Source organism: Jaculus jaculus, chromosome 12 (genome assembly GCF_020740685.1).
Source record: "Jaculus jaculus isolate mJacJac1 chromosome 12, mJacJac1.mat.Y.cur, whole genome shotgun sequence".
Taxonomy (NCBI): domain Eukaryota; kingdom Metazoa; phylum Chordata; class Mammalia; order Rodentia; family Dipodidae; genus Jaculus; species Jaculus jaculus.
In genome coordinates, this window is record NC_059113.1 from 88,969,575 (window position 1) to 88,985,699 (window position 16,125).

Consider the following 16,125-nt stretch of genomic DNA (forward strand, 5'->3'; position numbering starts at 1 on the left):
CAAGCAGAGAGAGAGAGAGAGAGAGAGAGGGACAGACAGAGTGAATGGGCACATCAGAGCCTCCAGCCACTGCCAACATGGGTTCTTAGGCTTCCCAAGCAAGCACCTTAACTGCTAAGCCATCTCTCCACCCCTAATATCTTATTTTTTTTGTAAATTTAGTTACTTATCATAGAGAGAGAAAGAGATGGGGGGGGGGATGGGTGCACCAGGGCCTCTAGCCATTGCAAACAAACTCCAGACACATGTACTACCTTGTGCATTTGGCTTACGTAGGTACTGGGGAACTGAACCTGGGTCCTTAGGCTTCTCAGATAAGTGCCTTAACTGCTTAGCCATCTGTCCAGCCCTATAAAATCTTATTTACTTCCTCCAAATAGTTGCTCTTCCCTAGGAAATTGTTTTAAAAAAAATGCAGTTGCCTGAGGCAGAACTCAAGCACACAGATAAAAAGGCATATATGAAGTCCTTTATTTGTTCACATTATCCCATTTGAGGTTCACACTACTTCATTTGACAGTTTAAAAATCATCCTGTAAATTAAATAATAAAAAAGTTACAGCAGCATGAGCTAAAATGAGGACACAGTGTATAATAAAATTAGGGAATGCGTTGAAAGGAGTATTCATAAGAAGCAAAGAAAGAGTGCACATGATTGTAAATCCAACAAAAAGAGAAAGTCTCCCAGTTCCTGTAAAAAAATAAGATGATCGCATGGTACTACAAAAGAAGCAAGAATTCAAAGTGCAGGTGTGCGAGTTTCATTTCCACCTCCGGTCAGGAAATGGACAGCATAAAACGATTCTTCTCTATAAAGTGACAAGTTCTGTTTAAAAAGATCTAGGTACGCTAGCTTGCAGACGTTCTTCTCGGTTTCTATCAGCTCTACATTGATTTAATGGGAAGATGGAGGGAAGCGATACATGGTATAATATTTGAGTCTATGGAGAGTATGGAAATGGCCACGTTTATGGTTCTATTTATTTATTTATAATTTTTTTTGCTTTATTTGCAATAAGGAACAAGAAGCAAAAAACCCAGTATCCAGAGCCTCAGTACTTTTACTCTTCCTCCAAACAAACAAGACACAAATAAATAAACAGAAAGAGATGAGCCTCTGTCCTTTCTGCTGTCACATTCCGATTTTCAGGTCACTCACTTTGGTGACTCTGGCCAGCTGACATACACAACTGGAAGGAAGTTATCAATTGGGTGCCGTCTGTGGATCAAGAATGGGATTCTACCATCATGTAAAAATCATTTAAATGTTCATAATTGTTGGGGATCCTAACGTTCTTCCCTTGAAGGGAAACATATAGAGAGTATGACTTTTGAATAGAACATTTATGAAATATATTTCAAAATTTAAAAAATATTTTTTATAATTCTTGCTGAAGTGGTAAAATGTTTATTCCAGCTGACAATACTTTTTTCCTTCTAAGATCAGTCTCATGTCTGAGACATTCCATTTTCCTCACAGCTCTAAAGTTATTTCAAAGCCCCACTGTACAAACAAGACAGCATTAACATTAAACAGCATTGCATTAGTTTCAAACCATGGATGTAGCTCAGCTCAACAGTAAGAGTAAGTTATAATATACACATCACAGATTTGTCCTTTGGGGGGAAGAATTCACTGAATAAACTGTATACCGGCAGCCCCGTCTCCCCCCAGCAGAGGGCACTGCAACTTACATGGAGGTGTTTAATATTGTATTACATTATGAAAACCTAGGCTTCAAGCCAGGTACTAATAAATATTTAATTTAAAAGAAAAGGAACCCCAACACAGAACATAAAAAAACCCTTCCTCCCCTCCCTGCCACCCCTCCCCAGGGGAGTAGCCACCTGGGTTAGCCAGACATAGCAGAGATCTCATAGTCACTGGCTGAGGTGAGGGGTTTGCCCAGCATCCGGGTGTTTTTTGCACCGGTGATCCTTGTCATCATGCACACGGGTTTGTCAAAGTACTTCACGAGGGCGGGTTCTGTCAAGAGCGAGGCCAGGAACTGCTCAAACGTGATGGCCCAGTCGCGGTCCAGGCTGGAGCTCTGGGGCAGGGCCGCTGTGCTCTGGCCACTGCGCACCAGGACTGTGTCCTCCCCGATGTCCTCACACTGCAGCTTGTCCTCCTCATGGGACCCTGCACTCAGCACCGAGTAGGAGGACATGGAGCTGTCATCCTTGGTGTCGTCGTCGGAGATGAGCATGGAGGAACAGGCGCCATTGTCCCGGGGCGAGGAGTCCTCGAGCTTGATGTCCTCCATCTGTCCCCCAAGGGAGTGCTCCTCACTGTCAGCTGGCAGGCTGCCCGGGAGTGGCTCCGTGGACTCCACCGTGTAAGGCTGGCTGGAGCCCTTTTTGGGGAAGAGCATGCCTGGCATGCCCTGGCTGCAGAGCGGCCCACTGCCTGTGCCCCCGCTCTCCTTGGCAGGATGTGGAATGAAGAGCTTGCCCACCTCCCCGATCTCCAGCAGGAGGCTGGTCACTGCGGCCGTGGCGTGGTACAGCTCCTGCTCATTGGGGTCTTCGCTGAACATGTTATACATGGTCTTACACAGCTCGATGAACTGCCCCTGAAAAGCAGGTGGGGGAGCAGCAAAGAACACGACATCAGGCCACGGGGAGACAGCTCAGCAGTCAGGGGCACTTGCTTGCAAAGTCTGCCAGCCAGCCCTGGGTTCAATTCCTTAGCCACCTGCCTAAAGCCAGGCAGACGTTCATTTGCAGCAGCAAGGGATCCTACCACACTGCCCCCCTCTCCCCGACCTCCCATGTGCTAAGGACGTGAAGTCTTGTGGAGAGCAAACAGGCAGGATTGAAAAGCCATTTAAATCACAACTTCTGAAAATCCCTTCAGAATGCTCTATGGAGGACGAGTGGCCAGGTTATTATTGGTTTCTCTATTGGTATTTCTATTTATTTTATTTTATTTTTTGCATGTGTGTGCATACATGTTTGTGTGTAGACACATGTACGCAAGTGAGCCCTCTATCACTACATTCTTTTCTCTTGTTTATTTTTCTTTTATAGAGCTAGGGAGAGAGAGATTGGGTGTACCAGGGCCTTCAGCCAGCAAATAAACTCCAGATGCATGTGCCACTTTGTGCATCTGGCTAACGTGTGTCCTCGGGAATCGAACTTGGGTGCTTTGGCTTTGTAGGTAAGTGCCTTAACTGCTAAGCCATCTCTCCAGTCCACTACATTGTTTTTTGAGACAGAGTCTCTCACTGAACCTGGAGCTCACTGATTAGACTATCAATCAAGACTTAGCGACCCTCCTATCTCTGCCTCCTCAACACTAGGATTACACGTGGGTTCTACCATGCCAGGCATTTTACATGGGTGCTGGGAACCTGAGCTCAGGTTTTCATGCTTTTTTTTTTGTGGGGGGATGAGGTAGGTTCTCACTCTAGCTCAGGCTGACCTGGAATTCACTATGTCTCAGGGTGGTCCTGAACTCATGACGATCCTCCTACCTCTGCCTCCAAAGTGCTGGGATTAAAGGCGTGCGCCACCATTCCCAGCCTCTTTTTTAATTTTAAGCATCCATGAAAGTAGAATGAGTGAAACAAAAACTTTCATGGTGGCATACACCTTTATTTTTAAATTTTTTTAGTTTATTTTTATATATTTATTTGAGAGTGGCAGAGAGAAAGAGAGAGAGAGAGAGAGAGAGAGAGAGAGAGAGATTGAGATTGAATGGGCGCGCCAGGGCCTCCAGCCACTGCAAATGAACTCAAGATGCATGTGCCCCTTGTGCATCTGGCTAACGTGGGTCCTGGGGAATGGAGCCTCGAACTGGGGTTCTTAGGCTTCATAGGCAAGCACTTAACCGCTAAGCCATCTCTCCAGCCCTGGCATATACCTTTTTAATCCCAGCACTTGGAAGGCAGAGGTAAGAGGATTGCTGGGAGTCTGAGGCCAGCCTGAGACGACATAGTGAACTCCAGGGCAGGCTGGGCTAGAGCAAGTGAGACTCTACCTTGAATCCGCCAAAATTTAAAAAAAAAAAAAAATACTGAAGATAAAACTTTCATGGACTCATTGTCTAGAGTCAAGAACGACTGTGCCATATTTTGCTTCATTCCTTTATGCCTTGGTGGCTTTGTTTTGATACAGGGCTTCATTGTGTATCTCAGGCTGGCCCTGAGCTCACTACCTAGTATTGAAATTCCTACCACGTCCTCCTCCCCCGCCACTGATTCTTTCTCTTCTGGTTATAGTATCTTAAGGAAATTTTTTTTTTTTTTTTTTTTTTTTTTTTAGCTAAAAACCTGTATTTTTAAGTCTAATGTAATGTTTAACAACCTGCGGTTAATCAAACATTAATTTAGGTAGCTTATCCAAATGGATCTCGCCCATCAGGGCATCACTCGACCACTGAGCACATGGTCAGCCTTTCCCCTCCTTTTCCATCAGGGTTCCCACAAACTGCCTGCCAAGGGTGGTTAATTACAGACCCGAGTCACTGCCCATACACTTGGTTTCAAGTTATGTTTGGGCTGAGGTGGCTTAACGGTTAAGGCGCTTGCAAAAGTCAAGGAGCCTAGGTTCGATTCCCCAGTACCCTAGGCGGCGAATGCATCTGGAGTGAGTTTGTGGACCAAAGGCCCTGTCGCGTCCATTCTCCATGTGCCTTTCTCTTTCAAGTAAGTATGAAGCTCCTGTCCAATCCAACTTCCAACCTGATCGCACATCCCAGTTGGGTTGGAAATCACCCAGGCCAGCGGACATGTTGTGGAAGGGAAAAGCGTGCGAATACGCGCGCCCTGGGCACTTTAGCCCTGAGTGAACACCGCCTGCCCCCTCCAGGCCCTGGAACGGCGATGTGGCTCGCGGTTAAAGGGGCCGCCCGCGGCGGGCCAAGCAGCCCCAGTTATGCGCGAGCGCGTACTGTGGCGCCGCTCTTAAGGAAATTTTAGGCTGATCTCGTTTACAATCTATACAGGTGTGGTGGTTTGAATAGATGGACCCCAAGATATTCAGTTTTTTATTTGTTTATAGTTTGCATCTGCAGCCACCTGGCTGGAGGCAGTGTCACTGGATGGATCTTAAGGTGTGGTGGTGGGTTTCAGATTTGAATCTAAAGATATGCCAAGTGTGCCTAGCTGGAGTTCCCGAAGTGTGCTGTGCTGTGTGGCTTTTGGCTTGTGCTTCTCTCTCTCTCTGCTTGGTCCTGTGAAGGCAGGCCAGCTTCTTCTGCCATTATGGAACTTCCCCTGGATCTGTAAGCTTCAATAAATATCCCTTCCTCCATAACTGTGTCTGGTCTGAAAGTTCATCTCAGTCTTGTTGAAGTATCTTAAGGAAATTTTAGGCTAATCTCTTTTACAACCTATACAGGTTTATAGACTTTCAGCTTGGATTTCCCGTGACAAACGTCCTCACAGTCCTAGACAGAGGTAATGCCGTCACCCACAGCCCAATGTGCTGTAGCGCTCCTCTGCCGGAATCTAAGCATTTCAGTCCCAAGTTGTAAGTCTCCCTCACTGCACCTCAGTTGTTCAAGGAAAATGTGTCAGTTATTTTCATAGCTAAGCACAGTGATATGAAAACAGTATGGGCCTAACTTTTTTGCGTTATCAGAATACACTTTTAGGCATGGAGGGATAGCTTAGTGGTTAAGGTACTTGCCTGTGAAGACTAAGGACCCAGGTTCAATTCTCTAGGTCCCACATAAGCCAGATGCACAAGGTGGCACACGTGTCTGGAGTTTCTTTGCAGTCTTTAGAGGCCCTAGAGTGCCCACTCTTTCTCTCTCTCCCCTTCTCTCAGTCTCAATAAAAATACTAAATAAATTAATTTTAAAACGTTGAAAAAAAGAATACACTTTTAATGACTGGAGTGAGATGGGTGTATTTTCAACATTGAGTATTTGATGGTTTTAATTTTCCTTGAGATTTTTTTTCCCCCACAACTGAGGGAGGAGTCAGGTAGCTCTTTTAGGCAGTTAGGGTGACTGGGCCCCTGAAAGTAAAAAACAAGTGCCTATTCTTGCAGTCTCCATTTGCCAGAGATCAAAGGATGATCTGGATTCTTATCTCTCCCTAAAGGATCTGAGTTTTTCAAAAATAACTTTGGCCCCTCCTGGGAGGGAGGTCTCTCCTAGGGTTTAAATCCTGGCTCTGGCTGACCTGAAATTCACTCTGTAGTCTCAGGGTGGGCTCGAACTCTCAGCGATCCTCCTACCTCTGCCTCCCGAGTGCTGGGATTAAAGGTGTGCGCCACCACGCCCGGAATCTAATTTTTAACATTGTGGGTGGTCAAGTTCAGCTTCCAAACTGGGCATCATGGCCAGCCTCTTCCTGAGACAGCCCTTAGCCCAAACCAATCAGCTGTCCCTCAGCTCACCTGAGCTGGAAGGTAGGGCCCACTACCAAAATGTTATACATACAGTTTGCAAGGGGAGAACAATGCCTCTGAGCTGCTGGTGAGCTCCCCTCCTCTCTGTGGGCGGAGCTAAGGGGAGAGCCCCCTGGCCCTTGCTTTTCCCACTGGCTCTTTCTCTACATGACATGAGCTCTTTGTTCTTTCTTTTCTGTCCCCTCTATGTTTCTTTATTTTTGGTATTTTGGAGGAAGGGTTTCACCCTAGTCCAGGCTGATTTGGAATTCACTATGTAGTCTCCGGGTGGCTTTGAACTTGTGGCGATCCTCCTACCTTTGCTTCCTGAGTACTGGGATTAAAGGCCAGCCCTTCTATGGTTTTTAACAGGCCCACAAACCACATGGGTGGCTTTCCTTGGTTGTATACTTCCCTAAATAAATATAACAATTTAGTAAGTATCCTTCTCAGTCTTATTCAATTCTTTGATGAAAATTAGACATGGACCTCGAGTTTAGGGTTCAAAGCTTTCCTGAACCCCTAGCACCTCATTACATGAGCATATTTGTAATGTAATATAAACAGATCAAAACAGGGGCCAGGGATGTAGGCCAGTTGGTAGAGCGCTTGCCCAGCATTCATGAAACTCTGGATTCATATAAACTGGGAGTGACAACACACACCTCTGGTCCCAGCGCTGAGGCTGTGGAGGCAGGGGTATCAGAAATTCAAGCAAGTTTGAGTCAGCATGGTCTACATAAGATCCCATCTCAAAAAAAAAAAAAAAAAAAAAAAGCCATAAAACAATCCAGGGCCCGGAGAGATGGCTTACTGGTTAAAGTGCTTGCCTGCAAAGCCTAAGTACTCATGTTCAACTCTCTAGGTCCCAAATAAGCCAGACACACCCAGGATCGCCATGAGTTCGAGGCCACCCTGAGACTACATAATGAATGCCAGGTTAGCCTGGACTACTAGTGTGAGACCCTACCTTGACCCCCCCCAAGAAAAACCCTAACCCCCCCAAAAACCTAAACAAATAAAATGACAATAAATGTTGGTGAGGATGTGGGAAAAGAGGGACCTTTCTACACTATTGACCGGAATGTAGTCTGGTACAGCTGTTGTGGAAATCAGTGTGGAGATACATATATAATTTATTTATTTGACAGAGAGAGAGAAAGAGACTGGGCATGCCAGGGCCTCCAGCCATTGCAAATGAACTCCAGATGCATGTGCCCTCGTGTGCATCTGGCTTATGTGGGTACTGCAGCATAGAACCAGGATCCTTTGGCTTTGCAGGTAAACGCCTTAACCACTAAGCCATCTCTTCAGCCCCAATGTGGAGGTTCTTGAGACAGCTAAAAATAGATTTACCATATGACCCAACTATAGCACTCCTAGGCATATATCCTGAGGACTCTTCTCACCAACTTAGATATACTTGCCCAACTATGTTTATTGCTGCTCTATTCACAGTAGCTAGGAAATGGAACCAGCCTAGATGTCCCTCCACATTAGAATGGATAATAAAGAGGTGGTACATTTGTACAATGGACTTCTATTCAGTGGTAAAGAAAAATGAAATTATGAAATTTTCAGGGAAATGGATGGATCTGGAAAGGATTATACTAAGTGAGGTAACCCAGGCCAGAAAGCCAAATGTCGTATGTTCTCTCTCATATGTAGATCCTAGCTACAAATGTATAGACAAATGTAAGCTAGAAAAAGGCTCTAAGGGAGAGAGGAGAGGGGAGGACTTAAGGGGATGGTATTGTATATATGTAAGTAGAAGAGCAGATTACAGGGAGTGGAATGGCCTAAGCAAGGCCAGGGGAAAAGATTGCATAAAAGGGTGGGGGCTGAGGGTCAATCAAAATTCAAGATATTATAAATAAGACATATGAAAACCTACTTTTTTAGATAATGATACATCCAGAAACCATAGATTGTTACTAGAAAATTTTCAGTGACAGGGATGGTATATCTTCCAGTGACTTGTTAGCCAAGGAGGTCCCTGTTGCTCCCAAAACATTATAGGCAAGGCCAAGGCTCTTGATTTCCCACCAGAAACAGATGGAAAGACCCTATTGCTGAAGACGCCACATGCCTGGGTGGCAAGGTCACTGAGGAACCAAGCTGGGGCTGAGCCAATAACCTTCTCCTTGTAGACCAGGTGACAGAAAACTGGAAAAAGCTGTACTGCATGCAGCCTTATGGGAGACAGGAGTCATCAGTGGTGAAAACAGTGGACACTGGAAGCCTCAAGTTTGGCCAGCCAGGCCAAATGATCGAACAGGTACAATAGTGGCATGTCTTCTCTGGGGGGAACCAACTGCTCTAATTGGACTGGAGGCCTGCTCTGTGAGATGGAATACATGCCTGCTACTGCAAACTTCATGAAAAACCTATGCTGGGGGAGCTCATGAACCTTAGGGGTTTAATGCCTGCTCTTGTCTGGCTAAATGCATATATTATGCTCACCAAATTGCCCTGTAAGCACTTCATTTGATGTTCATATCCACATATTAATGCTACTCTCACTTTTGGTTACAGAAGTTTCTCTTTTCAGATGGTGGTGACCACTGGGATGACCCAAAAGGCACCATAGTGCTGAGAAGGGACAGAGAAGTGTTGGGCATTGAAACATCTCCATCACATCCTCCAAGGCTCAGGATCCATTGCTGAAGTGGTGGGAGAAAGAATCTAAGAGCCATAGGAAGGGTAGGACTGCTTATAATGCAATTATCCAGACAGAAATTGGCCTCTATACCCAACGACCTTGCAGGGCCTAGCAAGACCTTCACAAGACCCTCATAATGGGAGGAAAAGAGGATGACATCAAAATAAAAGAGAGACTAATGGAGAGAGGGAGGGGATATGATGGAGGGTAGAAGGGGTAAGTGGGGCAGGGGAGGGAATTATCATTTATTGTCTGTAAGTAAAGAAATTATTAATTAAAAAAATGCGAGAAAAATCCAAACAAATACAAATTAAGTGCCCCCGATTTGCCATTACCCTCAAGGGGAATTTTCTCTACATTAACGTATGGCTGGAACCAATGGTCTCTCACCTGATTCAGCTTGGGTAAATCTTTCACAGTTTTTGACTTAGATTTATTTTCTGCAGTCCAAAGTCTGAGATAATTACGATTGTCTTGAGAATTCATCCTCTTCCCTAAAAGCCAAATGTTAAGATGTAAATGCTTGCAGGTCATGGAAAAGTGCTAAGCCAACAGAAGACAGACAGACAAACACACGTGTACCTTTGTCTGGCTTCAGACTCACGGTGACAAAGCCGTCATCTGCACTTTGCTTGCTTCTGCTATCTAACCCGACAACTGCAGAGAAGTTCAGAAGGGAGAAAGGGGTGTCACAGAATGTCACCACATATTTTAAAAATTATTTATTTATGTATTTCATTAGACCGAGAGAAAGACAGACAGAGAAAGAGAGAGAGAGAGAGAGTCAGAGAGGGTGTGCCAGGACCTTTAGCAACTGTAAACAAACTCCAGACACATGTACCATCTTGTACACCTGGCTTACATGGGTGGTCCTGGGGAAATGAACTTGGGTCCTTTGGCTTTGCGTGCAAGTGCCTTAACTGCTAAGCCATCTCTCCAGCCCACATATTTTTTTTTGTTGTTGTTGTTTGGTTTTTCCGAGGTAGGGTCTCACTCTGGCCCAGGCTGACCTAGAATTAACTATATAGTCTCAGGGTGGCCTCGAACTCATGGTGATCCTCCTACCTCTGCCTCCTAAATGCTGGGATTAAAAGTGTGAGCTACGACGCCTGGCCAGATTTTTAACATGGTGAAAAATGAAGAACCTCCAGGCAAGATGGCCTGATTAGCTAACAACAACAACAAATATATATATATATGAAATAAAGTACTAACACACCCACTTAAGTTTGAATTTCACAATATTAATATTACATGGCGTTTACTTATTTTGTAGCTAAAATTTGAAGTTTACTGGATGTCCCATATTTTACCTGACAATCTTATTTCTAAGTTTTCCTCATAATTCTTTCTCACAGCTGGAGTTCAGTTGTACAATTAGAAATTAAAGAGATAATATCAGGCAGTCGTCAGAATTTATTAAAAGAAAAAAAGTAATATTTCCCCCAACAAATGAGGTTTTTTGCCCTGATTTTGACATTAGCGTCTTTGCATGTTATACATCTCTCTCTTTTTTTTTTTTTTGCCCTGATCAAGATCAGGAATTTCCCTCTTTGAGGGAAACTCAAAAGTGTATTGCTGGCAGAAAGACAACATGTTTTATTTTATTTTATATTACTAAAATGTATGTACTATGTAGAGTCAAGAATAATAATCTGGCATTTCTAAAATATAATTTTTTATTTTGTTTGGTTTTTGAGGTAGGGAGGGTCTCATACTGGTCCAAGCTGACCTGGAATTAACTATGTAGTCTCAGGGTGGCCTTGAACTCACGTGATCCTCCTACCTCTGCCTCCCGAGTGCTGGGACTTAAGGCGTGTGCCACCACGCCTGGCATGAATTATTTATTTAATAGTTACACATGTTTGGGGCAGTGTTTGATGTCTCTGAAAATGCTACATATCTGCCCTACTTTTAGCATCTGGCTTTATGTGGGTGGCTTGGGAATTGAACCATGTTGTCAGGCTTTGCTGTTTAACCACTGAGCAATCTTCTTGGCCCTAAAATACAACTTTTTTTTTTTTTTTTTTTTTTGATGTGGGGTCTCGCGCTAGCCCAGGCTGACCTGGAATCACTATATAGACTCGATCTCACAGCAATCCTCCCGCCTCAGCCTCCTGAGTGCTGGCATGAAAGTGGTGTGCTACCACCACACACTGCCCAAAACATGACTTTTCAATGAATTCATTTATAGTTGTGTTTTTTTCTTCTGAAAGTTTATCAATACAGGACAGGTAAGGACTCAGAAGAGAAGGATGTGCAGGGTCCACCGGGTCCCGCGTCAGCTGTGAGAGGGCGTCCTAGCCTTCCCTAGCCACTCTGCAGTGGCTGCTTTTCTGGACATGTGATCTTTGCTGTGTGTGGCGTCCGGTCTGTCTCAGCAGCTTTTTAGCTGGAGTAGGACGGACTTGTGTGCATTAAGCAATCGTTCCCCTTTTAATGTTTAGGAAACAAGTACATATCTGAAATACTTAATGCATGGTAAACCCATGAAGTGGTTATTATGAAGCCATTTAAAAGCTGTTTAGGGGGCTGGAGAGATGGCTTAGCGGTTAAGCGCTTGCCTGTGAAGCCTAAGGACCCCGGTTCGAGGCTCGGTTCCCCAGGTCCCACGTTAGCCAGATGCACAAGGGGCGCACGCGTCTGGAGTTCGTTTGCAGAGGCTGGAAGCCTTGGCGCGCCCATTCTCTCTCTCTCCCTCTATCTGTCTTTCTCTCTGTGTCTGTAGCTCTCAAATAAATAAATTAAAAAAAATTTAAAAGCTGTTTAGGGGACTGAAGAGATGGCTCAGTTGGCAAAGTGCTTGCTTTGTAAGCATGAGTACCTGAGTTCAATTCCTAGAAACTCTGTTTAAAAAAGAAAAGGAAAGGAAATCCCAAAATAGGAATGATGGTACATGCTTATAATCCCAGCGCTGAGGAGGCAGAGAGTGGGTGATTCATGAGACTTTCTGGCCAGCCAGCCTGGCCTGCTCTGTGAGCTCCAGACTAGTGAGGGACACTGTCTCAATAAAGATGACAGTGCCTGAGGAACTGCATCCAAGATTGTCCTCTGGTCTCCACATACATGTGCACACACATACACGCACACACACATAAGCAAAAATAAAAACTCTATTTCTGGGCTTGAGAGATGGCTCAGTGGTTAAGGCACTTGCCTGCAAAGCCTAAGGACCCAGGTTTGACTCTCCAGAACCCACATAAGCCAGATGCACAAGGTAAGACATGCATACAAGATGGCATACCCATCTGGAATGCAACTGCAAGGGCTAGAGGCCCTGGTGTACCTATTCTCTCTCTTTGCTATAAAATAAATTTAAAAAAAAGAAAAAAAAACCTGTTTTAAAGGAATTTTAATGTCACTAATATTCTCACTGAATTTAAGGGCACAAAGCTGTATAATTAATGAAATACACACACATACATGCGCAAAGTTTTTCACGGACTGATACTTAAAACAAAAACAAGGCCTGGGGACACAGCTCAGTGGTGGAGTGTTTCCCTAGCATACGCGAAGCCCTGGATTGACTCCCAAGCAACACGAAAAAAGCAAAATCAAAACCACAAAGCTCGCTGGGCGTGGTGGCACACGCCTTTAATCCCAGCCCTCGGGAGGCAGAGGTAGGAGGATCACCATGAGTTTGAGACCACCCTGAGACTTCATAGTGAATTCCAGGTCAGCCTGGGCTAGGAAAAAAAAAAAAAGCACAATAAAAACCATAAAGCTATGCAGGTAGTGAGAGTCCAATTATATATGTACAATTTGTGTGTATCCCTGATCACACAGACTGGGTGAAAAATAATACAAAGAATTTTAATACATTATATTTGCATGGGTGAGAGTTTAAGAGAGCTCGTTTTATATACATATACATTAATATGTATTTTAAAACATTCAACATAAAACAATTAGGAAAGCACTCTCTTTTTGCATGCATATGTGTGTGGTATGTGTGGCAGTACGTGTGTGTGTTTAGGTACTCATGCATGTTATGTGCATGTTTGTATCTCAGGAGGCCAGAGGTCAACATCAGGTGACTTCTTCAACTGCTCTCCATCTTAATTTTTATTTATTTATTTATTTGAGAGTGACAGACAGAGACAGAAAGAGGTAGATAGATAGATAGAGAATTGGCACACCAAGGTCTTTAGCCTCTGCAAAGGAACTCCAGATGTGTGCGCCCCTCGTGCACCTGGCTATCGTGGGTCCTGAGGAATCAAGCCTCGAACCGGGGTCCTTAGGCTTGACAGGCAAGAGCTTAACTGCTAAGCCATCTCTCCAGCCCCATCTTAATTTTTTTTAAGACAGCTTTTCTCCCTGAACCTATGACTCACCAAATCAGCTAGACTAGCCAGCCAGTGAGCTCTAGAGAGCTGGCCTCTGCCTCCCAGCACGGCGGCTGCAGATGCTCACCACCACACCTGGCTTTGACAAGCGCCCAGATCTTCATGCTTGCTTGTGCAGCAAGCTCTTTACCCCTGAGCCCATCTTCCCAGCCCAGGAAAACAGCATTTGTTGCTCTGAGCGTGTGACCATTCCCGAAGCATTTCTATACATTTGAGTCCTCTCCTGAAATGATTGTCCATTAAGAAATGCAAGGTTGGGCTGAAGAGACGGCTCAGTGGGTAGATGCCAGTTGCACAAAGTGGCACATGCATTTGGAATTCGTTTGCAGGGGCGGGAGGCCCCAGCATGCCCATACTGATTCTCTGTTTGTCTGCCTCTCTCTCTCAAATAAATAAAAATACGTATATAGGGCTGGAGAGATGGCTTAGCGGTTAAGCGCTTGCCTGTGAAGCCTAAGGACTCTGGTTCAAGGCTCGGTTCCCCAGGTCCCACGTTAGCCAGATGCACAAGGGGGCACATGCGTCTGTAGTTCGTTTGCAGAGGCTGGAAGCCCTGGTGTGCCCATTCTCTCTCTCTCCCTCTATCTGTCTTTCTCCCTGTGTCTGTCACTCTCAAATAAATAAATAAAAAATTTAACAAAAAAAAAAGTATCTAATAAAAAGAAAGGGGCTGGAGAGATGGCTTAGCGGTTAAGCGCTTGCCTGTGAAGCCTAAGGATCCCAGTTCGAGGCTCGATTCCCCAGGACCCACATTAGCCAGATGCACAAGGGGGCGCATGCGTCTGGAGTTCATTTGCAGTGGCTGGAGGCCCTGGCGCGCCCATTCTCTCTCTTTCTCTCTCTCTATCTGCCTCTTTCTCTCTATGTCTGTCGCTCTCAAATAAATAAAAATAAAAACAAATTTAAAAAGGTAAGGCTAACATTTTGCAGGCTGAATCATAGCTAACTATATAGTAAGGTACTGTGATGTGTTAAGGACCACGTCAGCAGCTGTTACTATTTTATCTCGTTGGTCCTTGACACCCACAAAGGAACAGCTAAGATCTTCATTCTTCACACGGGGACCCCGAGGCCCAGGGACAGGACATCAGCCAGCAGCCACCTAGATAACGTGCAGCATCCCCGGCGCTAGCAGAGCCTGCCTTATTTCTCTCTATGTGCATAGAGTCTGCCTTATTTCTCTCTATCCAACCCCACAGGTACTTGCAATTTAAGAGTAGATCTGAGTTGTGTTTATTCGGGAATAGCAAGACTGAAGAGGCCATAGAACCCGGAGAACCCTGTGTTTACTGCTGACTTAGATGACATGATGAAGGTAAGCAATTGGATTATAACTTATTGGCCCAGCGGCTGAGAGATCTTGCTTCGACTCACACAAGACAAAAGGCACATGCCTAGATACATGCATTTGGAGACAGAGGCAGTGAGCCATGTCACATCTATAAAGACCCAACAACCTCACAGACGGGCTGGTAAACTTCCTTAAAGGGCCAGATGGTAAATACACTTATCTCTAGAACTCCAGAGTGGACTGGTTCCAGGACCCCTTGTGGATACCCAAACCACAGATGCTCAGAGCTATCGTATATTTGCATATAACCCACCCCTACTCCTATCTATTTTAAATCATCTCTAGATTGCCTATAGCAACTAATTCAAAGCAAATGCTATATAAACAGCTGTTGTACTCTCGTGTTTAATAATAACAAGAAAAAAAATGTCTGCACATGTTCAGTATAAATGCAATGCTTTTTGTGAATATGTTTAACACACAGTTGGTTGAATCCACGGAGGGGAACCCAGGGATACGCAGGCTGAGAGTACTTTGGCCTTTATGGGCCATATGGTGTCTGTCTCCACTGCAGCACAAAGACAATGAACAAGGGCGGTTGTGTTCCATCTCAGATTATATATATATATGTATATATATGTGTGTGTATATATATATGTGTGTGTGTGTGTGTGTGTGTGTGTGTGTATATATATATATATATATATATATATATATATATATATGTCAGACTAAATTTTATATACTCTTTCACAGGGCAAGAAATATTAGTTTACTTTTGTCTTTAAAACAATTTAAAAGGTAAGGACTGTTCTGACGGTTTATGGGCTGCACAGGACAAGACAGTCTGCGGGCTTTGGTTTGCCCACACCTGTTACAGAGCGCTGACAGACTAGAGGAAGGCTTTCACACAAACGCAGTGGCGCTTCTCATAGCTGTATATTCACCGATGACAGTCTTTGTGGGTTTGTGTGCACACACGTGCGTGCATGCATGTCTGCATGTATGCAGATGCACATGTGTGTGGATGTGTAGGGAAGCCAAAGAAAAACCTCAGCTTTCGTTTCTTTAGACTTTGTCCACTCTTTAAAAAAATATTTAATTTTTAATTATTTATTTGAGAGAGAAAGAGAGAGGGAGAAGGAGAGAGAAGGGGCATTCCAGGGCCTCTAGCCACTGCAAACAAACTCCAGGCACATGTACCACCATGTGCATGTGGCTTATGTGGGTACTGGAGGATGGAACCCAGGTCCTTAGGTTTTGCAGGCAAGTGCCTTAACTGCTAAGCCATCTCTCCATCCCTGTCCACTCTTTTTGAGACAGGATCTCTTACTGGTCTGAAGCTCACCAAGTAATCTAGAGTGGCTGATAAACAGCCCCACAGGGATCTGTCTCTGCCCCATAATGTATGCCAGCATACCTGGCTTATAGAAAAAGAAAAAAAAAAAAAGAGGGGTTCTGGGATCAAACCAGGTCTTCAG

General features: G+C 44.6%; 1 protein-coding gene and 1 pseudogene across 1 annotated transcript in view; both read right to left on the reverse strand.

Moving 5' to 3' along the window:
* Positions 1–449: 449 nt before the first annotated feature.
* Positions 450–16,125, reverse strand: part of Tbc1d9 (TBC1 domain family member 9) — a 148,333-nt gene continuing 132,657 nt past the window's right edge. The window contains exons 19-21 of the mRNA XM_045131032.1: positions 9,590–9,664; positions 9,398–9,501; positions 450–2,576 (exon numbers count right to left, since the gene is read on the reverse strand). Coding sequence (XP_044986967.1) covers positions 1,854–2,576; positions 9,398–9,501; positions 9,590–9,664 — 902 coding nt within the window. The 3' untranslated portion in view covers positions 450–1,853. The remainder of the gene's footprint in view (positions 2,577–9,397; positions 9,502–9,589; positions 9,665–16,125) is intronic.
* Positions 4,828–4,908, reverse strand: LOC123453942 (annotated as a pseudogene).